This window comes from Panthera pardus, unplaced genomic scaffold (assembly GCF_024362965.1).
Source record: "Panthera pardus isolate Hobbes unplaced genomic scaffold, ASM2436296v1 HiC_scaffold_16, whole genome shotgun sequence".
Lineage (NCBI taxonomy): Eukaryota > Metazoa > Chordata > Mammalia > Carnivora > Felidae > Panthera > Panthera pardus.
In genome coordinates, this window is record NW_026526721.1 from 132,744,532 (window position 1) to 132,772,019 (window position 27,488).

The 27,488-nt window shown below is 36.6% G+C and overlaps 1 protein-coding gene across 1 annotated transcript; it reads right to left on the reverse strand.

Annotated features, from left to right (window-relative positions):
* Positions 1–6,403: 6,403 nt before the first annotated feature.
* On the reverse strand, positions 6,404–25,580 carry DAZL (deleted in azoospermia like). The gene is made up of 11 exons (XM_019435653.2): positions 25,335–25,580; positions 18,461–18,607; positions 18,095–18,186; positions 17,464–17,515; positions 16,989–17,052; positions 16,759–16,898; positions 15,318–15,389; positions 14,533–14,583; positions 13,372–13,485; positions 12,117–12,215; positions 6,404–8,398 (listed from the first exon to the last, which is right to left on the reverse strand). The coding sequence occupies exons 1-11, from the start codon at positions 25,335–25,337 to the stop codon at positions 8,345–8,347; spliced, it is 888 nt and encodes a 295-aa protein (XP_019291198.1). The 5' UTR covers positions 25,338–25,580; the 3' UTR covers positions 6,404–8,344.
* Between the last annotated feature and the right edge of the window lie 1,908 nt (positions 25,581–27,488).

Sequence of the window (27,488 nt, forward strand, 5' to 3'; positions counted from 1 at the left end):
GATATAAGCACAAAAAGCAACAACATTGATAAATTAATTTCATCAAAATTAAAATTTTCGTGTATCAAAGGACATTATCAAGAAAGTGAAAAATCCAAAATCCAACCTACAGAATGGGAAAAAATATCACCTCTTGCAAATCATCTCTGGTAAGAGACTATCCAGAAAAACATGTTATGTGTACTTATGTATTAATATATCTATACCTATATCTATCTATATATTGAGAGACAGAGAGACAGAGAGAGATTTAAAAAAATTTCTTTTTTATTTGAGAGAGAGCATGAACTGGGGAGAGTGGCAGATAGAGAGAGAATCCCAAGCAGGCTCCACGCTCAGCACAGAGCCCGATGTGGGCTTGATCCCACAACCCTGGGATCATGACCTGAGCCAAAATCAAGAGTCGGATACTCAACCAACTGAACCACCTAAGTGCCCCAAAAGAGAAATTTTTAACAACTCAACAGTAAAAGTACAAATAGCCGAATTCAAAAATGGGGCAAAGGACTGAATAGATAGTCCTACAAATAAATGAAAATGGCCAACAAGCACATGAAAAGATACTCAGTATCATTACACATCTGATAAACTATTATCCAAAATATATAAAGAACTCTTAAAACTCAACAAGAAAAAAAATCCGTTAAGAAATGGTCAAAGCACTTTTCCAGAGAAGACATCCAGATGGCTAATAGACACATGAAAGATGCTCAACATCACTCATCATCAGACAAATACAAATCACAACCACAATGAGAGACCCTCACACCTCAGAATGGCTAAAATGAACAACCCAGGAAACAACAGGTATCGGTGAAGTTGTGGAGAAAGGGGAACACTTTTGCATTGTTGGTGGGAGTGCAAACTGGTGTAGCCACTCTGGAGAACAGTATGGAGGTTCCTCAAAAAAAATAAAAACAGAGCTACCTATGACCTAGCAATTACACTACTAGATATTTATCCAAAGTTATCCAAAGGATACAAAAATGCCGATTCAAAGAGGCACATACACCCCAATGTTTATAGCAGCACTATCAACAATAGCCAAATTATGGAAAGAGCCTAAATGTCCACTGACTAATGAATGGATAAAGAAGATATGGTGTGTGTACACACACACACACACACACACACACACACACACACACACACTGGACTATTATTACTCAGCTATGAAAAAGAATAAAATCTTGCCATTTGCAACAATGTGGATGGAACTAGTGTATATTATGCTAAGTGAAATTAAACAGAGAAAGACAAATATATGATTTCACTCGTATGTGGAATTTAAGAAACACAACAGATGAACATAGGGGAAGAGGAAGAAAAATAAGATAAAAACAGAGGAGGCAGATCATAAGACACTCTTACATACAAAGAACAAACAGGGTTGCTGGAGGGGAGGTGGGTGGAGGAATGGGATAAATGGGTGATGGGCATTAAGGAAGACACCTGTTTGGATGAGCACTGGGTGTTAAATGAAATGATGAAATCACTGGGTTCTATTCCTGAAACCAATACTACACTGTATGTTAACTAACTTGAATTTAAATTTTAAAAAAAAGAAAGAAAGAAAGAAATGGGTCAAAGGCCTAACAGACACCTCTCCAAAGAAGATATACAGATGGCAAATAAGCATATAAAAAAGATGTTCCACCAAACCCTATGTCATCAGAGAAATGCAAACTAGAACAAGATATCACCACACATGTATTAGAATGGCCAAAATCTGGAACACTGACAACACCAAATGCTGACAAAGATGTGGAGCAGCAGGAGCTCTCATTCATTGCTGCTGGGAATGCAAAGTAGTACAGCCACTTTGAAAGACAGTTTGGCGTTTTTTTTTTTTTTTTTTACAAAACTAACAGTAACTAACTTACTATACAATCCGGCAACTGTACTCTGATATTTATGCAAATGAATAAAAAACTTCTGTCCATATCAAAACCTGCACATAGATATTTCTAGCAGCTTTATTTATAATTATCAAAACTTGGAAGCAACCAAACATCCTTCAGTAGGTGAGTGGATAAACTGTGGTACATTCAGACAATGGAATACCATTCACCACAAAAAAGAAACGAGCTATCAAGTCACAAAAAGACACAGAAAAAACTTAAGTGTGTATTACTGGTGCAAGAAGTCAATATGAAAAGGCTACATACTGATTATTCCAATCATATGACATTCTGGAAAAGGTATAACTATGGAAACACCCAGAAGATCAGTGGTTGCCAGGGGTTGAAGGTGAGGGTGGGGTTCGAGACACAAATAGGTAGAACACAGAGGATTTATAGAGCATTGAAAATACTCTGCATATTATAATGATGGATTCATGTCATTATACATTCATCCAAACCCATTGAATGTACACCAAAAGTGAATCCTAAAGAAAACTATGGATCTTAGGTAATTATGCAACGTAGGTGCATCTATTTTAACAAACTGCTCTGTTGGGGGATATCAATAATGGCAGAGGCTATGTGTAGATGGGGGCAGAGGGTATATGGGAAACCTCTGCATCTTTCTCTCAGTTTTGCTGTGAACCTACAACTGTTCTTAAAAAAAATAATAAATCTTTAAGTTTTTTTTTTAAAAGTAAAACCATACACACATACGAAAAGAAAAGAAACAAATTATTTAGTGGTTTAAACCAAAATTCAATTTAGTGGTTACCTCTTGTTGAGGAGAAGGAGGGTGTGGTCAGAGAAGACCTGGTCTAAATTAATGCCATGTTCTCTTTCTTAAGCTAATTTGGGTATTTATTATCATTCTCTAAAGGTATACTTACTTAAAAATTTAAAAAAAATAAAGGTATACTTATTTTTATACTTATATGAGTTATATGTAAAAATTTTAAATACACACACAATATGAATCTCAATATGCCCAAGATTGTCTCTGGAACTTGAGTTTTTAAAACGTATCAGTAATAGTATTCATATGCCATTAACATTCTTGTTAAGGAGGAGACATATTAATTCCAAGGTGGGAAAAGAAGCAATGACAGGCCATACTTCTCTGAAGTACGTGAGTAGTATACTAAATTTTTCCAAGAGGGCTAAAGGTAGAGTTCCTCCCTCCAAGAGGCAAGTATGGTATCTCTGCCTCCATAATGTCCACTCAGCACCTTCCCCGCTGAGCCTAGTTCATTATTACCCTTGGCTTGCCTGCACTTGGCCTCAGAATCCACCTTTTCTTCTGCAGTCACTCCCTCTTCCTTCTTCCCATTCATTTTTGGCCACGTCTTGGCTTTCAGATCTTGTTCAATCCACTTTTCAGCCTGTTCATGAGTCTCCCTTGCCTTCGACAACTAACATTCCTGAGTACAAGCTTGGCAGGAAAAGATGAATCATGCCAACAGAATCCTTTATGAAGTATAAATGGACCACAGAATTGTTCTCCAAATCCAACTATCCCCAAACTAGGGGTAGCCAGAGATGATATACTGAGAGATCTTCCTCTGGGGTAGCATTCCTCAAAGTGAGTACTGCAGAGATTGGATTCCCATAAGGGACATGTTAAAAATACAGATTACGGAGTCCACCAGCCCAGGCCTTCAGAATAAGAGCATCTGAGATTAAGGTCCAGGTGTCACAATCTCTGAAAAGCACCCCAGATGATGACTCTGATGTTCTTTTGACTTTCCTGATTGACACTGAGAAAACTTACCCCATCATATATAGGGCTGATCTAATAATCATGGATATAACCTTGTTAGATGAATGTATGTGTTTTCATTTTGTCAAAGACTGACAACCAACCAACCAGAACCAAGCTACGTTCAGGAAAAAAAGTGCAGTTAAACTTTTCTCATTTAGCAGATTTAAACACCATTCAGATTTTACCTACAATGTAAAGAACTCAAAACACTAGGTAGGGGATCAGCTTAGACAAAAACTAAAGAGAAAATGGTCTCAGCATTTTAAATTCTCTCCATTATCATTAGTCCAGCCATTTATTCTGGGGAGGTGGTGGTGGGTTGGTAATACTAGGCTTTTAACAAGTATGTGAGGGCAGAGGTACCAGCCCACTGTAAGCAGGTGATCTGGCTATACCAGTGCACATCAGTTGACTTCTCAACCCTACCTTTCTTCTACAGTAAATAGTTTTGCCCAAGATTGAACCAGAACAGAGTATGTTTCTATTCATTCTATTTTGGGGGAAAGACAATAGATGCGATTAGAACCTTAATGTACTTTTTTTTTTGCTAGACTTGTTTTCTGTAAAAAAAAAACTGATAAAGGATTATAAAACCTCCAACTTTCTGAACTGCTTGAAATGTTACTATTGCTTCAAATTTATAAAGAGCTTTCATGACCTCAATATCCCAGTTATGCAAGCATTTGTTCTATTGTTAAAGACCTACTGAACTGGTATCTGGGAATTTTTTATGTGGGAAAAGGCATATTCCTGGCACACAGCCTTAATGGAGGTGCACATAAGATACAAAGCCTCCATGTGCCTTGGGAAAATGAACTAGAGACTCAACTGGAAAACTTTGTTTCAGACCAGTTAAAAACATAAAATATAGCTACCATAGAGCTTAATTGTACAGTGCTACTTTCAATTTCTGTATCAAGAGACAATTTTTTGCATTTTCGTGGGATTGGCCCACAGCTACAGCCATATTGGACAGATGTTTTTAACTCTAAATGCAATGCAGAATTACCTCTCATTTCGTTATGCAGATTGAATATTTTGCATGAGCATTCAAAAACGCATGTTTATAGTTTGAACTTCTTATGTTTATTGTTTTCTACTACCAAATGTACTTTCTACAGATGGAAAACTCAGAGTCTTTGATGATGGGTGGTGAGGAATTGCTCAAAAAGATTCAGTTACACACCGAGAGACGTATTACACGTAATGTTGGGAAGAGCTAGATTATACAATTATCAAAATATGTACAAGAGCAATCCTCATCTAGAAGAAGTGTTTCAGGGATTCCAAATGATCATACTCAACAGCTGGGCCTATTTGCAAGACTTGGTCAATGGAAAACACTGCCACTTTTCTCCCCCTTATGGTCCCCACACTCTCTATTGCCATCTTTGCGAAAGCAGAGTGGCACACTGCCTTATCGCGGCTGCTCCTTATTACTCTCAAAGCACAGCAATGAAAGCAGGCAAGACGATTAAGCAATGTGGCAGCTCATTTTTATGAGTTTACCTTTAAAGACAACCAGAGAATTTTAGAGAAGTGGATAGAAGGCTTTACAGCTACAGGGAACTGCTGTGGAATATGTATTTTTGGAAGTCAACAACTTCCTTGAAGTCTAAGTGTGCTAATTGATATTACTTATTTTCAACAATACAAAGGTTACATGTTCTTAAGGGGAAAAAAGCACACAGAATACCCTTCTTACAAGGGTGTCCAATGCTTTTGGCATCACCTGATTTTGTCATAACTTGCAACATGTTACAAAAAAAAGTGTATGAAATTTCTTCTTTAAACTCAAAGACTTGGTTTTGTGTTGAGAATTTTGTAGTAACCCTCAACTTGCAAATATGCCTAAAATATCACGCAGGTTAAAAACAATTGTTTAAGATATATGTAATCTAGTTTTAGGGTCTCAAAAATGTTACAAACTGTTATTTAGTTTAGTCAAGGCTAATGAAATATTCTGGAAAATGGCCAATATATATTTATGTGTCCATACATACACACACATGTACATTTAAGAATTACTAATCTTTAGCAAATGATTACCTTAAACATCAAAACTTCATCTCTAGTGATTCAGAAGGCACTGTTTTATCTTACACAGCCTTGATAATACCCAGTATTCTGGTAATGAGTCCATTAAGAAATACAACATAGGAACCTCCAAAGGGAGAATTTCCTCTCTTCTGGCCTCAGCTGATAGAACTAGGAGTACCGGAGTTTGAGCTGGAAGAGGTGGTGAGTAATGACCTTTTGGACACATCCTCATGCAATAAATACAGTATGAAAATTTAAGCTCTATCATTGACAACTGCGATATCCCCAAATAAAAGGATCACTGAGGATAAGTGCAAAGTACGTAGTAAAATATTTACAGAGTCCAAAATGATAGGGACCTTGGCTCTGAAACTATAATCACATAGGACTTACCAAGCATTCTCACTAGGCACTGTTCTGTTGATGCATGGCATTGGAACCAACTGTTAACCATTTCCCATTCAATCTAAGAGGGATTATTTTCTCATGAAAACCTATCTCTTAATTTCATTAAGAGAACGCAGTACAATACAATGTACCAAAATTTGTTTGTATAAACTAACTCTACCAGATTAATAAACTAAACAGTATTTATGCTTCTGAATTTCAAGGATCTACACCTTGTCACATACTACCCACCCAACTCTCCAGCATTTCTTTGGATGATATGACAGGAATAAGTAGGTCAAAAATGCACTTGGGAAAAAAAAGTTTCTTTATTTCTATTTATTCATTTACACAAAGACAGTATTAACAATAGGTAATAGGAACATACTTTTAAGTTTTAAAATTAATTTTCTATTTTGAAAGGTTCAGGACTTTGTCTCTTTTTTCTATCTTACTCCTTTAAATACTTCAGTCCAACAAAAAAGCAGAAAAATAAAAAGTTTATTCTCTTACTTTTCTTAAGGTCAGATTGGGATAATTAGAATCGGCTCTTTTGAATTTAGCTATCATTTAGAGTAACCTGGAAATTTATTCACAGAATGATACATGTAAGAATGTTAAAGCACAACCAACAAAACAAAACAAAACAATTTTTTAAAGGACAAATTTCAGGGCACTTTCAAATTCTGAGGCATAAGAAAGCCCTCTTTGGGATCCTTAAGTTAAAAGATTCTTCCCTTTGATACAGAGTGAAAATTATTAGGAATTATAAAGCAACCGTGGGACTGATAATAGGGCCCATGGCAGCTGCCTTAAGTTAGGGATAAATGGAATCTCTATGTTTTAGTGAAGGGACCAACAAAAGAAAGTCCAGGAAGCCACCTTAAACTCATTTCCATGGCAGGTCAAATGATGCGGATACATGTTTCCTTTAGAAAGATTTTATCCCACTGCCACCTTTCTAAGGCTTAGCCCTCAAACTGTTCTTGTTGCTACTTCTCTTCTTTACACCACCTGTTCTAGGAGCAAAACTCCTGGAAGAATGGTGCTACAAACTGGAAAATCAAGACTGTGGGGACACGAAAGGGGCTCTAGGGGCCAAAATACACAGCATCTAACAAGGAGACTAGCTAATCTAGAAATGGACTGTTAACTCTGACTCTAGTATATTCTCGAGATATGCTTACAACTTTAGTGGTATTTAAACATCAAAATTACTTGGACTCTTCTAAGCATATTTTACTTTTAAAAAAGGAAATATACTAGGCTAACAAGCAAAAATAAAAATGTATTTGCTCTTCAACAAATAACTAATATTTTAATGTTTTTATAAAAACAATTCCTTTCAGATACTCTGATTAACCTTTAAGTGACATAAAAAAAAGTTTCAGCATTCTTTAACATCAGTATTTTGCACAATTTAAAATACAGCTACTGAGTGTAGCATTTCAATGGGAAAAAAAAAAGAAAAGAAAAAAGGAGAATGGTAACTCACTGAGAAGTTTATATACCTAGTAAAGTTTAGTTTGTCTTGGATTCTTTAAAAAAATCTGGCCCAGAATTTTAGTTATCCTAATTACCATCCCAATCAAATAGGGTATCTATGTGTGGATTCTAGATACAGGTAAAATATTTTGAACTAATAAACACAAGACCCACTGATTGGACTGTTTGTTTAGAATCTTTTTTACTGGGTTTGGACAAAGAAGACTTCAATAAAGCTAACTATATATTGAGTTCCACTGATTAAAAATGCAGTTTTAAACACTCTGCTTTTGTGGTAAATTTTGAGAGAAATCATAAGCGTAAAGAACAATATTGTAAATGTTGTACTGTTTGCAGGTAGTTGTTGGAGAAGTGAAATGCTTGTATTCAAACTATCAAAATTCTGACCTTTCAGAATAGGTTTTATAAAACAATTTCCTGAAAATCAGCAACTGCTTTAAGCTCTTAAAATATCAATTTCAATAAAAAATATCCTTACAGATAAATCTTAAAGTTATTCCTTTCAGTCTCAATTATTTTTTACTTCAACTATATATTGAACACAGAACCAGTTTCTAAACATCTAATGAAGAACAATCTGAATGTCAAATAAAGCTAGGCAATCTAACACAACTTGTATAAGAAAGTCTCAGTGTGATTTATCAAAATTCAGAATTAAATTTCTAGAATAGTGAAAAACTTTCAGTCTCTTCTTAATATTCAAAATCAGCAACTTCCCATGAGACTAGAAAGTTAGCAGAAGGGATCAAACAGATTTAAGCACTGCCCGACTTCTTCTAAAGTGATGTACTCTTTTATCCTAGAAAAGACAGAAGTAAGTCCTTTTTATTACTTCACTGAAAACTTTCGTATTATCGCTATGACCTAAGATAGTTGCAAAATAGTTAAGCATTCATTTTGGGTTTAAAAACTGTTAAGAGAAAAGTAGTCCATTTGGGGAAGCATTCCTGAACAAATGTAACAAGTGTAACAAATGTACCAGTGAGTGGTTTTATTCACTAATTTAAAAAGAAATCTCAGGAAACAGAAACAGAAGACTTGGAGTCAATACCATTTTACAAAGATTATTAATTAATGATTTGGCAGTGATGCCCCAAAGACAGCTGGCATAAAGCATATTTAATTTTTAGAAGTACTGTTTTTACTAAAAGAAGTGCATCTGGTAGAAATCACAGCTTGAGAATACTACAATTCAAACTAAAATTTTATACTTTTAGGTTAAAAGCTAAAAGTTTTGGCATATTTAAAGGTATATCCTTAAACTGTGATGAAGATATATCACTCTTTAGGAAATGAAGAGACAAAGAAAAATACATGCAAAATTTTCCTCTCACTTTATGTTGCCTGCAGATGTGCAGACAGAAGGAAGTGAGGCTGGGGTGCTTGGTTGGCTTAGTTAAGCATTGGACTTTGGCTCAGGTCATGATCTTACAGTTTGTGAATTCAAGCCCCACTTTAGGTGAGACCCATTTCTCTCTCTGCCTCTCACTCAGTGCCCTCTCTTGGTGGGGGGGGGGGGGGGGGTGGGGTGGAGTAAAGCCTTACAAAAAGGAATGGAGCTATTTTCTTTTCTATAAGAGCTTAACTGTGTGCCCTTTTCCTAGAGATTAAAAATCAGTTGGCATATAAAGAAGAGTAACTTCTGGAAATTATGTAACCTTTAATATACTCTTTTATATGACAGGCTAATATCCTGTTTAGTTTTAAGCCCAGAAAAGTGGTCATAAATTCAAGTATCTTCAGAGGTCAGGTAGGACATGAAAGATTATAAAGACAAGATAGAAACAGTATATACCCTGCCTCAATGCATTCAAATTCAACTAAAACAGCAATATTTAGCTAATCAAAATAGGTCTAGATACCAGACTTCAGACTACCAACTTCTGACTCCTAGCCCAGAGGAACAGAAAACCGGAAAGTTCAAAGTAGGGTTTTTAGTTAACGCCAAGTTTAAAGACTACTTTCTGCCTTGTAAACAAATCATTTATAAGTACTACCTATTTAACTTTCAGAACTTTGGGCAAGGTAGGCTGTTAAAACAATCCTAGTTCTTTCCTTTTAAATTATACTATGTAGAATGAAATAATAAGAAAACGAATGTCAACTTTAAATGAACATGTTTACTTCCTGTTGAGAAGATATGTTAAGAACTTAATCCTACTATGGCTCTACTCTTGTGCATTATACAAAGTCCTTAGTATATCCCCATTAAAAAGGTTGGAAGCTTCATCCTACATCCATTCATAGATTAAAAAAAAAAAAAAAAAAAAAAGCTATTCTCCTTTCCCTGTTTTAAGACACAAAGCAATGGTTAAAATTTTCCCTTTGAATGTAAAATGGTGTAGTCATTTTGGAAAAATTCTCACAATTCCTTGAAAGGTTAAACATAGTTACACAACATAGCAATTATATTCCCAGGTGTATACCCAAGAAAGATAAAAGTCTATGTCCACACAGTAACTTGTCCATGAATGTTCATAGCATTACTCATCACAGCCAGAAAGCGGAAACAACCCAAATGTCTATCAAGTGATGAATAAACAGAGTGGTATATCCATAAATAAAAAGAAATGAACCACTCATACACACTGTAACATTGATGAACCTTAAAACCATTATGCTACGTGAAAAAAGTCAGTCATAAAAGGCCACATATTGTACTATTCTATTTATATGAAATGTCCAGAACAGGAAAATACTTTGAAAAAAAAAAGTAGGCTAGTGGTTCCCTAGGGATAGAGGAGTTGGGGGGGGATAAAGAGTAACTGCAAATGGTGAAAGGGTTTATTTTTGGGCTGGTTAAAATATCCTAAAAATGATTGTGGTCATGATGGCACAACTCTGCAAATACACTAAAAAATGGAATTGTGTGTTTTATAAGGGTTTACTGTATAGTATGTGGATTATATCTCAATAAATCTGTTGTTAAAAAAAACACAAAAAACCTTCCCTTTTAATAAGCACAATATTCCTCCCTCATTAGAGTGAGTAGTTGGTTCCTTTCCATATTCACAGACTCAGACCTAAGGGATCTTAAAAGACCTTTAGTCCTGTGTCTTCTCATTTTAAACTTGTAAAATCTGGAACCTTAGTTAAAGATTATCAAGTGATCTATCTAATGTGACATAACCAGGATTAGAAACCAGAACTTTCTTAAATTCAAACACTCACATTCTCTTCCATGTCATCAACTCTTAATCAACTTCCATTTCTTTCTACTCAGCTCTTTTCACTGCTTCACTTTATCTCTTCTCCCCCCACATTGTTCAGGTATGTAATTTGAACGATCAACTTCTTCTCTTTCAAAAAATATTTTTTAAAGTTTATTTATTTTGAGAGAGAGAGAGAGAGAGAACACACACATGCGTGCTCATACAACATACAAGATGGAGATGGACAGAGAGAGGGAGACAGAATCCTAAGCAAGCCTCACACCACCTGATGTGGGGCTTGAACTCAGGAAATGTGAGATCATGACCTGAGCCAAAATCAAGAGTTGGATGCTCAGCTAAGCCACCCAGATGCCCCACTTTTCTTCTCTTTTGTCTAATATCCACACACAGCCACACCTCATTTTACTCCAATCTCATGTGTCATTTTTTGCAAATTAAAGGTTTGTGGCAACCCTGCATTGAAAGAGTCTATTGGCACCATTTTTCCCACAGCAATTGCTCGCTTTGTGTCCCTGTGTTACGTTTTGATAATTCTAGTACTGCACAATTACTACTATTATATTTGTTATGGTAATCTGTGATCAGTGATTCTGAGCTGCTGAAAGCTTAGATGATGATGAACATTTTTTAGCAATAGAGTATAGATGTATTTTTAAAATGTTTATTTTGAGAGACAGTGTGAGCAGGGGAAGGGCAGAGGGAGAGACGAGAGAGAATCTCAAGCAGGGTCCACTGAGCCCAGCACCCAATGTGGGGCTCGATCTCATGTATTGTGAGGAGGCAGACACTTAATGGACTGAGCACCCAGGCGCCCCAGCAATAAAGCATGTTTTAATTTAGATACGTATACCATTTTTTTTTAGATATAATACTATTGGACACTTAATAGACTACAGTATAGTATAAAGAAAACTTTTATATGTACTAGAAAAAAACATTAATTTGACTCACTTTATTGCATATTCGCCCTATTGCAGCAGTATGAAACTGAACCCGCATGATATCTGAGTTATATTCTGCTTTGTGTACCTAACATTTCCTCTTTTTCCATTTGGTCAAGCCAATATTCTCTTTCAACTCCCTTCTTTCACAAACCTTTTCAATTACAAGCTTCTGCTAAAGATTTCTTCTGTAAGGACAAACTACACTATATCAAGGTTTGAGCAGCGTAATGGCCAGGTAAAATTCACTCAGAGAGGTTTTCTGAGTTACTAACATCAAATTCCAAGAGTTCAATTAAATAAACGCTCTATGCAATCTCAAAATATATATTCTACAGAAACAAAGATACTTCATATCTGACAAATATGCTTTTTATCCTGTATAATACTATTCCTTTTATACCTTGAAGTAGTCATCTTGAGTAACAAGAGAGTTTCTCAGTCTGTTCTCTGGATTAAACAGACAAGATACCACAGTCTGTATGCTTCTGTCCACAGATTTCTGAAATAAAAAAAGAAGTTTTTCCAACAATCTAAGGACTATTCCTTTTACTTACTTTAACAGGTATTTCAAAGAAAGTTGAATACATGTACTTCTAAAGAATTCTTATGTAATCCATACTACATATTAAATGTGTTACACATTACATTTTCATGTAATTCATTACATATCACTTAATATGTAACTTTTCTATCAAATTTTAAAAATATTTTAGAATCTTAGTGATAAGAGTACTGGTTATAAAGCTCAATTTAGTAAAACCCTCAAATATTTCCTTAAGGTTCTTTAATTTTCCCTGTTAAGATAAGAAACAGTAAACTTCAGCATTTGAAGAAAATATATCTAGGATAAAACCTGATAATTATAACTATTTTAATATTTTTTCAAATTCTAATCATGAATCAAATCAAGGAATTTTTTTACTCTGCAGTTCAGTAGTTCTCAATTATTTTTAATTTCCACTAAGAAACACATGGACAAAGTAGCTGATGTGATAGGAATGTGCACACAGACTCCAACGGGAATCCTTCAATGTTATTATGCACATTCCCATCACATCAACTACTTCCACATTCCCACCCATTCAACAAAAACAGGACAATTCAAGAGTGAGAGCACTGTTATATGAATTCGTTCCAACGATAAAAAAAGAAGAAACTGTACCTATTTTGGCATTTCGATTATTACTAGTGACTCTACCACTCTTGAGAGCTGCTGCCATATATAATGTTATGAAAAGAATGCCATAAATATTTGTATATTACTATTCAGCTAAGTAAATGTTTACACTGGTTAAAAAAAAGAGGTAAAATTCATATTAATCTCTTTTGAAGAGAGGATTCTTGAGGAAGCTGTCTACTACATTCCACCAAAGTATGTTTGTACGTGTTAAAGTATGTCTTAAAAAACAATGAAAATACAAGAGAGAAAAGGACTACTGAATCAGAAACTATATGTAAACTCTGAAAGTTTGGGGGTGCCTCAAGTTTCATGAACTTTCACATAAAATGCCAAATTATTAGTCAATTATTTAAGCTGTTATTTTTGGCTTCCATATTTAAATTTGAAAAAAGATACTTGCATCTCTAAGGGCCATTATAAAAACTTCAAAAAATAATTATGAAAATATAAACAAAATATAAAATTAGATGTTTGCCTTTTGTGGGCCATTTCCAGAGGATGGAGTAGCTTCATGAACTGAACATTCACTTTGCAAAACTTCAGCTCCTGGATCAACTTCATTACAGTGGTAGTTAACAGCGGTATAAGTCTACATTATAAAAGTATAATTAAAGAGATGTACATTAGATACATTTCTGAACAATCCATTCTTCAAAATTAGCGGATATTGAGCATTTAAATGTGGGTTGTGTTGAAGCTGAATTATGTTATTTCAGAAACTTTATTTTGAACTGAATAGCTGAATTGCAATAAGGCAGTCTTTTATTTTGAAAAGTCTTCTAAACTTCAACATAATCAGATTAGAAGAGCTCTAAGAAAAAGAAGCTCCAAGGATGCCTGAGTGGCTCAGCTGGTAAAGTGTTGACTTTGGCTCAGGTTATGATCTCGTGGTCTGTGGGTTCAAGCCCCACGACAGGCTCCGTGCTGACAGCTCAGAGCCTATAGCCTGCTTTGGATTCTGTGTCTCCCTCTCTCTACCCCTCCCCTTCTCATGCTCTTTCAAAAATAAACAAACATGTTAAAAAATTAAAAAAAAAAAACAAAAAACAAAAACCTCCAACATCTAGTTACAGAATGAGAATTTCCCAGTGCCTGAGAATTTGAATTAATGTCATATCATTCAAAGATCCAAACTTGATGAAGGATACAAAGTAACAAACACTAAAGTGTTTTAAAGCTAACACCCTCTTCTGTGTTCTTATATATAACATCTAACAGTATTAACAGCAAAACATTTGCTTCTCTTCAGCAGATTTTTTTTATGGAGAGAAAACTAGATAGATTCAATACAAATTCTAAATTCACTGGATTAGAATTAACACAGGTATTAACACTACCTTCCTTGGATTATATATAATTTAGCACCTATTGTATGCAGAGCAGCCATTGCCTGAAAGCACACAAAAACCACATGAGAAATGAAAAGCGGTTTCTCCCATGGAAGAATATATTGGGGCTGACATTAATAAAACATAGCACATAATGTGAAAGGAAATTTAAAAATATTTTTAGGCATATATGAAATGACAGAAAGTCAAGAAAAATATGATAGTTAAAAGTTAAAACAAGAAAATATTTTAAATAAAGAAAAGGGAGTATACGTTTTAAATAAAGAAAAGAGAGTAATTCTCCTTACCGGGGGTATAACATAACTCCTTTGTTCCCCAGCAGGCCACTGTGGTGGCATCTTAAAAAAACAAACAAAACAAAAGGAAGTAACAATTAGTTAACCATTCTTACACATTTTCACAAACATGAAAGATAGACAATGTTGAGGTATTTGTCATGCTGGTTCCTTGAACTTGCAGTAAAAGAAACAGAATGGAAGAATGAAATACTTTAGGTTTCTAATACCTGAGAGAATTACTGTTACTTTATACATAAACCCTAATTTTTCTCAATTTTCTGGTGTTAGCTTTCAGAAAAACTCAAAGATAGTAGTTCTCTGGATTTATTCCCATAGCTAATGGTCATGGTCCATAGATATGGTCATATCTATGCTCAGAAATTCAGAGAACTACTACTTTGTAGTAGTCAGCTAAAATAAACACTACCAAATATAATTGGAATTCAATGCTCTAAAACCTGAGTTATTTTATTTCATCTATCCCCCTAAAAAAGCTTATAAAAGTTAGTTTGGATGGTTCAGCTATTTGCTAGCAAAAATGGAAGAAAACATGCTGAAATACAGAAGAGGACACAAAATCTTATAAAACAGTGTAAGAAATCTTTATGCTAAGTATATTCCTGTCAAATCTTTTTCCCTTATTTCTAAATAATTAAAGGTCCTAATTCTAGACAAATTCTAACTTTCTTATCTTAAGCATGTTCCACTAGTTTAAATGACAAACTATTGGAGAAATTCATATAAATGCCTGAATAATATTTCAAAGTAAATCATTTTGTTCCCTTTTAAATTACCTGATAATTATATACAGGCAGCTGATATCCAGTGATAACCTGAACTGGTGAACTAGGATAAGGAGGATACGCCTGCAAATAAAGTTTACAGAAAGAATGGATTAACATGGAAAATTCTTGAAAATAATGAAGTAAAACTTCCAATACAACAAAAATATGAATATAAATCATATTTCTATTCTATTCAGAATTCTATTGGAGTGATTGGCTACATTAAGAAAAATTCTCTGTCAAATGTTAGTCTTTTGGGAGAGGAGAAGGAATGAATGAGGGAAGAGACTGATTTTGCCCATTTTCGTTCATCTTATTTGTGTATTTATCCCTACTGAGAAGTTCTTCCTTATACTGGTGATAAGGCTCTAATTAAGATAGATTTCCATATTAAACTTATATTAATACATCTGTTATTTCTTTGTAAAAATATTTTTAACCAGTTGTGTATTCCTTGACAATATCATAGAGTAATGTGTAGTCCTCCTACACACTTTATGGCTCTTTCTGTATTTCATTTCTACAAGTTAAGGGCAGTATATAACCCCAAAACTGAAATGAACAGTAGAATGCCTTTCATCTTTCAATAAATATTTATTAAAAGCATCTATGTAATATCATATATGAATACACCCAAGTTAAGTAAATAGCTCACAGCAAATGTTAGGAACAAGTAGGGCTTTTCTTCTAACCATGTTTAGAGCAAGAAAAATAACAAAAGGTACACCCTGTGTTTAGGGTAGATGGAAAATGTAAACAAATGAAAGACACTACAGAAACACTTCTCTACCATTTTTCTTTTCTTGAAAATAAAATGTCTTTTAAACTGAAGTAAATAAAATGAAGAAAATCAATGTTATTCATCATCAATAGGAGATAGTAAATATTTCAAATCCCATTTCAAATATTCAAGTATCCAAACAAATTGTATGTCAGAAAACTCACAGAATTTACAAATACAGTTAACTCATCAGAAACCTATCCATCCTAGAACCAGAATACATCCAGAAGTCAGTAATCTATAGAAGACATCTGAAAATCACTGAAAATAATGAATAAATAGAACTGCCAAACTTAAAGAAGGATAAATCAGGCAAACACATGAGGAAAGCTGCCTTCAAATATTTTAGGAGTTATCCTATGGGGGGAGGGGAAATGAATGAGATATATATATTCTTCATGGCTACAGAGGTCAGTTCTTAAAGACTTACAAACTATATAAAAGCATATTTTAGCTTGGTGTTAGAAACAATACTAAGAACAACAGATTTCTAACAAAAGTAATAGATTTTCTTCTCATCACTCAGAGACAGTATTACCACTTATTATGGAAAATATGCATCTGATTTGAGGGTAAAAAGTGAGACTGGCTTACTTTTAAGGTGCCCCCATCTATAAGATCTGCAATACTATTTAAAAAAAAGAAAAAGGAATGTTAAGTAATTTTTACCTGAACATACTGAGTTATAGGATTCATCATGGTTGGAGGCTGCATGTAAGTTTCAGTGTTTGGATTACTCCAGACACTCTGAAACTGCGGTGGAGGAGGAGGATTAAAAACCAAAGGACGCGGCTGCACATGATAAGCACCTTTTTAAAGAATAACACGAAAACAAAGACTACTTTTAGTTTCCTGAAAAGCTACATATGTTAATAAGAACAATTCTTCTCCTTACTCACATAAATTTTGTTTCCTGATTGCAGGTCCCAGTTTCAGCTTTTTACCATGGAAATTTATCTGTGACTGAAAATAAAACCATAATAAAGCTAAAATCAATTTCAAAGACTTCTAAGGCTTCGGTAAATACCCCAAATCTTCTAAGATTTCTACCATCAGAGATCATCACTGGTAAGAACATACCAAATCAAAATTTATCAGCACGAAGCGACCTTACCCTCACTACCCAAGTGTTGAGAGAAGTCTTGGAATTTGATCAAAAACCTTTATACTCTGTCTCTAACCTTTCCTGTGTCTAGCTCATGAAGCTAGATGTCCAGTTACAAATGAACAGGTTCTGACTAGTTATGTAAGATTACTCTAGGTTTAGATTTCAGACAGGAAGTTTATTTCTATATTTCATACAAGGCTATATATTCAGGACTCAACACTAAACACTGCATCCATAAACTGAGATTTTTCCATAAGATTACTTACTTCTACTATCTTCTGCACATCCACATCATTATAAAATGAAACAAATCCATAGCTACAAAGAAAGATAAATGAAGTGTAAAAATCACCACCAGAACAGTATATGGTCTAAAACTTCTAGTAGTCTATGAAGTAACTGACTGAAATTATACTGATGAAGGATAAAGAATATACTGAAATAAAGTTTTAGATGTACATGATCAGTCATCTATAAATACGACCTTTTGTCTTTTTCCCCTGATCTAGGGGGAAGAAATGCGTGAAGGTTAACATAGTGTGGGTCATCATTCATTAACAGAAAATTCACATCTATGAACGTGAATTTAACTTACTACCTATTGCAAGATGGTTAAAACTTAAGATACCATAAGATACATGAAAAAAACAGCTCTGATAGAACTGATTAATCCACTTACGTAAAATAAATGAAGGTAGGAAATATTTACATACAAACGCTATCAAAATGACTACATAGAAGAGTTGGCAGCAAACTTATCTTTTATATGTAAGAAACAAAGCAAAAAATTTATACAAGTATAAGAACACGCGTTTTGAATTCTTCTATGCTACTCTATATAGAGACTATAGCTCACATATTTTTTATACTTTATACTGAACATTATGTTTTACTCACCCTTTGGACACACCAGTTCGATCCGTGATTATCTTCACTTCTTTTACTGAACCGTATCTAGCAAAGAAACTTCTAATTTCGGTTTCATCCATCTATGGAGAAGAATTTGACTTCAAGAGTAAAAATTCAGCATTCAAAAATTTCAATTATACTATAAAAAAGATTTGAAAATGTGGAGGTATCTCTCCTAAGGATCCCCAAACCACCTGTAGCTCTTTGTCAAAGATACTTTTAGTCTCTATAGGTTAAACATGAACCCAATTCCAAACCTGCATGAAGTACAAAAAAACCTTATGTTTGCATCACGACCCAAACCCCAGTATTCACTAAATATTTTCTTAAATAAATGAAATAGGAATACAATACCCTAACATCAATTCCACCAACAAAAACGGTGTTTGGCATGATTTTGCCTTCTGGTAAAACATAGCCTTGGCTGGTTGTAGCTGATGAGGACTGAGTGCTGGCCTCTCTGGAGATGGTAGAGTTTGGAGTCTCAGGATTTGCAGCAGACTGTAATTTGGAAAGCAGATATCATCACTAAACCAGGATGTGAAACACAATCTTTGTATTTAAAATACAGAGTATTTTCATATGAATTACTTTCATAGTAAATTGACCAGTAATACAGCTTAGTTCAGGTTTAAGATTTAAGGTAATCAGAGTAGATCAGTATGAAATTTTAACAAAAGGGTACAGTACATTCTTAAACCCAGTGTTGCTTATCATCATCTTTTACACTAAAGTAGAATACTGACTTTATACTGAGTTTGTGAACTGGAAAGTTGAGATTTGTAAAAACAGTTATTAAACTCATTCTATTGTATGCCAGGTAAGCAAATTTTCACTTTACTGAGTACCTTATTAAAAAGCATGGTAAATCTTTAAAAAAAGGTAATTTTTAAAAATCTGCATCAAAAACATACATCAAAGCTTTGTTTTCACTTATTTTTTATTTTAAAGAGAGTGCAAGAGACAATGAGCACATACCCATGGCACAAGCAGAGGACAGGGGTAGAGGGAGGGAGAGAGAACCTTAAGTTGGTTCCATGCTCAGCACAGAACCTGACATGGGGCTTGATCCCACAACCCTGAGATCATGACCTGAGCCAAGATCAAGAGCCAGACACTCAACCCACTGAGCCACCCAGACACCCCTACCACAAAGCTGTAAACAAATTTCTTTTGCCTCCTCTTTCTAGTCACCAAAATTAACATGCATTTTGTAATTAAATACTCTTTGTGTTAGTATGCATTTACTTTGGAAATGGATCATGAAAAGATTATTTGTTCACATATCATAATACCTCCTGCTAAAAAAAGGGCTTACAATCCTTTCCCTTAGTGTTAGGGTGTTCAAAGCATCTTTTGAAATAACATTTTTCCTCTTCACTAACACCAAATCAGTCCCCACTGATAATTCTAATTTTCACAGTGGGCTGATAGATATAAATGATACTATCTTTATTTTCAAATTAAGAGACCCACACATGAAACTCATTTTTCTGGATTCTGGTCAGAACTCTATCTTTAGTTTTTCCACATAAGATTAATGTAAATTTTTCTGAAGCAAAATTTACTGGTAATATATATGTCGGAAAAGCAGTCTAACATAGTGAAACAAAAGTGATTTAGTCAGGAGATCTGGGTTCATGTCCTTTACTAGGTTATAACCCCTTATTTGGTAGCTATTTATATCTGGAAAATTGCTTTGAGAATAAAGTGAGATAACATCTGCAAATTCATTTTGTAAAGTATAATGTGGTACACCAATATAAGTTAGTGTTCTATTATCTGCAGTTATTTTCAATAGTTTAAAAAGCTTCTTTCTTGGTTTTACCATTTACTTATTTATTTTGTACATACTTTATTAATTAACAACCAATTTTAATTGGAACTTCAAAGAACCAATTATTGGCACATCCATATATTTGAAATGCATTTATGAAGTACCTATTGAGGGGTGTCTGGGTGGCTCTGTTCGTTAAGTGTCTGACTCTGGCTCAGGTCATGATCTCAAAGTTCATGAGCCTGAGCCCCACTTCAGGCTCTGTGCTGACAGCGTGGAGCCTGGAGCCTGCTTGAATTCTATGTCTCCCTCTCTCTCTGCCCTTCCCCCTCCCCAAAATGAATAAACATTAAAAAAATTAAAAAAAAAAGAAGTAGCTATTGATTAAGAGGGAAGTACAAAAGGCTGCAAGAGAAATAAACCCATTACATCTCTGCTTATGGAGAAAAACAGGGACAAAATAAACCAACTGATACATATATTTTTAAAAAGCAAGCACAGTAATTTCTATAGAAATCAGTGACAATAATAAAGTAGGTATAATTCCTATTTTTTTAGATGCTAGAAGTTACTAGTAAATTTAAGATTCTATAAACTTCTATACTGATTAGAGATGAAATCAAAACTCAAATCACCAAACGTGTTTTAGTTTCTATTAATTTGTACATATACAACTGATTCTTGAACATGGATTTGAACTGTCCAGGTCCACTCATTCACAAATATTTTTCAAAGAAATACAGTATAGTACTGTAAATACGTGGAGGAACGGTGGGTTGGTGTCCCTAACTCCTGCATTGTTCAAGAGTCAACTGTACTTGCTATTTCGTGTTTCTATTTGGGTGCTTCCTAATTCTTTCCTCTTAACTATAGTATACTAATATTTCATAATAATGAAATAGAGTAAAAACCTTCTGAAGTTTTCCCATTTTTTTGTTTTCTAATGTTAGTTTTTTTTCCTACATGGGACTGACTATACTACATACTCCACGTATCTTTAACTATTAAAACTTGACTAGATTTCTCTTCACTATAAATAACTTACCAATCCCTTTCAGTTAGTTATTTCATAAGTTCAAGACAAATCCAAAAGTGGCTCTGAAATTCTAACAGACTTTCTTTTCTCCTTCTCAATTTCCCCTTCATTTGTGGATGAACTTTGGATACCTTTCTATTTGACAAACTAGTATTATCTGCTGTGAATGACCACGGATTTATGTTTTAATTTGAAGGTGTAAGGTCAGGCCAGAAAACTGTACCACATTATAAGGGGTTATGAGAATGTACTGATTCTCAACCAGGGGAGATTTTGTGATGCAGGGGCATTTCTGGTTGTCACAACTGAAGGGTACTCCTTGTATCTGGTAGCAGAGGCCAAGGATACAGTACATATCCTATAATGCAAAAAACAGCTTCCTACAACAAAAAACTATCTGTTCCAAAATGTGAACAGGGTCGCAGTTGAGAAACCGATGATAGCATCTCCAGAACTGAAGGTGAAATTTCTAATTCTCATATTCTATTTAACAAAAGTAAAATGGATACTTGAGACATTAGGCAACAATTTGGGAAAAAAGGCCATTGTATGTTATAGGAAATTTGGTTTGGGATTGAGTTATTCAAATTCACGGTCTCGTTAGTTGAGATATTAAACATTATATTCAGCAAATCATTTTCTTTACATCTTAAATTAAGACACTACCATGTCTTAATCTTTAACCAGCAGGTGGTGCTCAAAGCTAACAAAGTAAGCAAAGTACTCCATTTTAATAAGACATCAGCAGGGATTTTTTTTAAACTTCTGTGTGTGTACTTGTATACCATTGTAATTTATATACACAACATCCAAAACCAATAAACAACCTTTAATACTTTTAAACTACTGCTAAAAATACTCCACAAATAAATGCTTAGGCTAAAGCAAAAAGTTTGGTATTATTAAAGTATTAATATTAACCATCAATAGCATACAGAAATAAATTTCATATAAATTAAATATAGGGAGTAATTATTTTTCTTAATTATATCTTCAGGTGAGTTGGCGGGTTTTGAGAAAAGTAATGCTAGGATATTAAGTAGCAGGAAACTTGGGAGGCCTTCATATACAGAATTCTCATCACTGGTATTTACAGTAATACATTCCCTGGTGTACTTGGATAATGAAATGACAAAAATACCTAAAAGCTGAAAAAAACCTTATCATTACTAAAGCTCCTGGGATATCAGCTCGTTAACATTATTTCATTCAACTTTTATAGCTACATGCAAGGCAACTGCAATCTGTAATTGACCACAAAAACAATCTATAATTTGTAGTCACTAGAGTTATATCCACAGAAGACACTAATAAAAAAAAAAAAAGCATAATAGGAAATAGGAAATGAAAATCAGAATAAAACCTTGTAAGTAAATCCAAGACTGGACTCTTAGAAAGAAACAATCCAAATAATAGACAAACAATCCTGAGAAAACCAAGAGAGAAAAAGGCAAGAAAGCAAAAATATACATTTGTGTTGAAAAAAGGTGGTATAACCACAGATTATAACAGAATCTTGATGAAATGGCCAACTTTCTAGAAAAATGTCAATCTTAAGAAAAAATACTTGATTCCTAGCTCGGTTTCACTGTGAGTTTTTTTCAAATTGTGAAGAAACAGATAATTTGTGTGTGTGTAGGTGGGTGTGTAGAGGGCACCAAGACAGAAACAATTGTACACAGAAGACAGTGTGTATGAGAAAGATTCAGATACTTTAATTGAAAAACATTCCAGAGAAAAAAGAAGAAAAAAGGGTATTTCTCAATTCATTTTACAAAACTAACACCTAAATAACAAAACCTAATCAAAATGGTCCACCTCTGCCCCAACACAAAGATGCAAAATTCCAGCAGTATATAAAAAACATACAATTAAGAACAATTTATATTGAAAACTCAAAGATGGTTCATTCTTAGGAAATCTGTTACTGTCATTCACCAAAGGAAAGCATTTTATAAAATACATCCATCACTGAATTTTTTAAAACCCAAGTAAAACAGAAATCTTACTCTCTGTTGATGTAGCTCTAAGCTAACATCAGGCTTAAAAAGAAACAGCAATTTCCACTGAAATTAGAAAATAAAGGCAACTCCTTACCACTATAAATGACAAAGAATTTTAATGGAGTTCTTATAAATCCTTAAAAAAGATAAACATCCAAATAGAAAGATGGATTAAGAATTTATAAAAAAGAAATTTTGAAAGCTAATGACAAACTTCAACTTCATTAATGAGTAAAAAAAAAAGCACATCAGAATGTATTTTCCACCTATTATTGGCAACTTTAAAAAGTGTTAATACCTCTCACTGGAAAGAGTGTGGAGATCATTCTGCACACAGAACACGTACTGGTACATGCTCCATCAAGAATAACTCAGAAAGATGTACTGTAATTTAAAATTGTTATAAAATGGGCATAACCCTTTCACTCAGTTGTTTCCATTCCTGGCAATTAATTTCAAGGAATTAATAAAATAAGTATTCCAAACCGTTCGCACAAAAATACTTACTATAGTACTGTTTTAATACAGAAAAATTATTCATTATAATTCATTATTCATTATTATTCATTATTTAAATTTGGTAAAACAAGTAATGGTATAATCTTACATCTTAACATTACATACTTGAAATCATTAAAAAAAATTTTTTTACATTTATTTTTGATAGAGAGAGACAGAGCATGAGCGGGGGAGGGGCAGAGAGAGAGGGAGAGACACAGAATCCGAAGCAGGCTCCAGGCTCTGAGTTTCAGCAGAGAGCCTGAAGCGGGGCTCGAACTCAGAAACCACGAGATCATGACCTGAGCCGAAGTCGGACGCTTAACCGACAGAGCCACCCAGGCACCCCACTTGAAATCCCTTTAAATTTATCTCTGAAAAATAATATCCATTATATTAAGTGAAGGATGCAAGATATAAAAAAGTATTATGTAGCATGGTACAACTTCTATAAAATAAAACTTAACCTATCTACGTGCAATACATGCATAAAACAATCTGGAAGGGCATACATATAGCAAAACTTTGTTAAAGGGTTTGGGACAGACCGGTTTTCTTACACTGATTACTTTCAAATGAGTTAATATGCTACTGTTATAATCAGGGGGAAAAACGCTATTAGCATTCCCCCTTTTCTCTAAAAATGGAGAGGAAAAAAATACTGTACTTTTTGAAGAGTAACTCAGTGATTAGATAACGACATAACAAATAATAATACGTATAATTGCAGATTTTTATATACAGGATAATACATATAATTGCAGACGTTTATTTTAACCTTTATAGGTAGTAATATACACTGTATATAAATGTCCTCCGTTGACTTCTAAAAATGGAGAATACGAAAGATTACACTGCCAATCCACAGCGCCTAGAACACGTCTGTGACTTAAGGGTATGGGTCCAAAGTTTCAGAGTTGCACCTCGTGGTGGGTCACCGCCAAGCATTTACCAAAACTCACCGAAACGTCCCCCGCCAGGAGCAAGTATTACCACTGTGCGGACGTTTGGTTTAAACTCCTGCTGCATGTCGGGAGAGAAAGCGTTTCCCGAGCACAGAACTCGGGCCTCTCGGGTCTGCGGTCCCGCAGGAGCACAGGCAAGCCCGGCCTCGTGCGGCAAGGATGGCGTCGGGCGAGTTTTCCGCCTGAGGCCGCCGCACGAGGGAGCCCCCGGCGCCAGGCCAGGCACGAGGTGCCGCCACCGAAGCTCTCGTGTCCCCGCCGGCCGCCCGGTTTCCCCCGACGTGAGCACCCCGCGCCCCGCCCCCCCCCCCCCCCCCCCCCCCCGCCAAGAGCCCGCCGCCACCACGTGCGAGGGCCGGAAAGAAACCACTTGCCGAGGAAAACGCCGGCCCTCAGAGTCGACAGCCCAGTTCCCGGAGAGCCGGCGCCAGCTGGCTTCCGGGGGCGGCAGACCGACGCCATCTCGCACCAGACGCGCGCCCTCCTCTCCTCAGGGTAAGCGCCGGAAGGGAGGCCCGCAGGGCGGGGTGGGGGTGGGGGTGGGGGTGGGGCGGGCCCGCGCGGTATTCACCTCCCCCCCCACCCCCCCCAAGTCCCCGCGGTCCACACCGCAGGCCGCCCTCACAGCCTAGCGGGCGCCTGCGGGAGGCAGGCGGGGCGGCGTGAAGGTCGTGGCCCTGCACGTGGTCGGCCGGAGGGACAGCGAGCCCCGGGGCCATTCCCCTCAGCGACAGCCACGGGGAATTCCTCCCCTCCCCCACGCCTCTAGGCCGCCTCGCCCTCCTCTCTCAGGCCATCTGCGGTGCACCCGGGCCGGCGCCCCAGAACAAGGAAGCGGGGCGACCCCGATTTCAGCCCCCCTCCTGCGCGGCGCCAGAAAAGCCGAGTTTCCGCCACCCGGGAGGTCCCCACCCGGGCGTGCGCCCCTCAGGCCTCCTCCCCAACTCACCATGATGGCGGCAGCTAGCTGTTCCCGCTGAATGGGCTCGAGGAGGAGCGGAGGCTGGGCTTCTGGCACCACTCTTAGGGCTGCCGTTCGCTCTGCTCTTGCCGCTGCCCGGCTTCGACTTGGGCAAAGGGATAAAAGAGGACTAGAGGAAAATCGAAAGCGAGCGGCGCGATCCAGGAGCCCTAACAACCAAGTGGCGATGCTGAGGGGCGCAGGCGAACTGAGGCGTGGCCTGCGGGGCTCCCAGAGGTGGCTCCTGCGCCGGGTACTGGAGCTCGTGGTAGCCGCCTCAGCCAATGGGTGACAGCCCCCCGCCCCCTGCGGGGGGCGCTTAGGGGGGCACCGGCTCCCCCATCGGGGGTATGGAGGGGGTGCGCGCGGGCCGGCACTCCGTAGCCAGGGAGGCGCCGACCTGAGACTTGTGGGCTGACAGACCCCCTTTCCCCTGGACCCACACGTCACCCCGAAAATGCCTTTGAAGCACACTTGAAATAAGCGTGCATCCTTAAATGTATATGAAAATTAAAAAAAAAAAATTTAATGCATCTACGCTCTAGTTTCAAAATGGCGCCCGAACGCCCGGGATTAACCCGTTCCCGGTTATCCCTTTTGTCGCCCCCCCAAATCGATTAAATGACTACAGAAATAGAAAATAGAACCAAGTCTGTAGACTACGGGGAAGGAGACGCCCAAAAGTCCAGAAACATGGGCGCTTTTCTGTCAAGTTTGAGGTAGATGGGGTTGGATTGGACAGATAGGGTGGGCCAGGTTGGTTGGCGTTCAGGGCGTTTATTATTTCAAGAAACGTGTTGATGGTATCGACTGGTGATAGCACGGTACCGCAGATACAGGATAGAACGAAACGGGCAAACATTTCTTCCTTTAGGGAATTTAAATTGTAAGGGGGCGGGTTTATTTTGTAGGCCTTACAGGAAGAAACTAGGCCTGCTTAGAGAATTCTAGAACATTCTCAAGGTCTGAGAAACCAGGCCTAGAGCAAGGGTGAGCCGTAGGGCAGTTGGTGGAGAAGATCACACCCCTTTGGAAACTACTCTAGCATTCTCTACTCCTAGGGGATAACCGGCTATGACTTTTATCCTCAAACTTCACTCTTGTACTGATGAAAAGCATTAAAATGTTACTTTGTGAGCTGGAATAGTGGTGGACTTCTGTAACCTGAAAACCTTCACTACCAACACCTAGCATTACTGGATAAAATAATAACTAACCTTATTTTTAATATTCAGCTGAACTCATAAGGAATGAAGGGAAATCTCAAGATGTCAGAAACTTACCTGAAAACCAAAGCAGTGACTTCTTGAACTAATTCTTCTCTAGTCCTATGAGGGCTGGGGTGTAAGATGACCAGTCAACTAGTTTGCCCTGGACTTTCCTGGTTTTAGTACTGAAAACCTCCCACACTTCATGAAACCAGGTCTGAGGCAAACCGGGATAGTTATATGCTAAGGGCAGGCGGGTGTGCAAGATATTGTTAGTCTCTGACTTGAGGTCTGGAAGTATATAGGCAGGAGGTAAGGGTTTGAAGTAGCTCAAGGTGGAGCTAGAACTGAGTACAAAAAGCTATTGTCCCTGAAAGACATCATCCTCAGGAAATGGGTAGATTAAGGAAGATATAAACCTCCCCCCCCCCCCCCCGCCAGTAGATAAGCAGATGAAGAAGTTTGTCCCATTTCTGCGTGAAAAGAAAAAAATTATTTAACTGTGGTGAAATTTTGAAACCCTATGTCTGCATTTCACAGAGAATTTGAAGTTTAGTTTTTAGCACTTGCATGTTATTGGAATCTCAAAACCTAGAAATTGATTCTTCAACCCCATCCTCTTCCCCAGAAAGATCTCAGAAAAGGAATCTGGAATGCCTTGCAGAAACAAACATAAAACCACCCTAGAGGGATGTTTCCAAAAAAGGCTTAACAGGATGGTCATAAGAAAAGGGCCCTTGGAGATAACATTCACAATGAAAAATTTTAAAACATTACTTATTCAGAGAAATACACTCTGTGTATATTTTACATAGGTGTATGGTGATTCCACTATTTTAACATGTAAACTTAAAGTAGGGGGCGCCTGGGTGGCTCGGTCGGTTAAGCGTCCGACTTCGGCTCAGGTCACGATCTCATAGCCCGTGAGTTCGAG

Coding starts and splice junctions, on each gene's coding strand:
- DAZL (XM_019435653.2), bottom strand. Junction 16,899..16,988: donor AATCAGGAAACAAAATTTAT/GTGAGTAAGGAG, acceptor TTCTTTAAAAAG/GTGCTTATCATGTGCAGCCG. Junction 12,216..13,371: donor CTGGAAATGGCCCACAAAAG/GCAAACATCTAA, acceptor TTTTTATTTCAG/AAATCTGTGGACAGAAGCAT.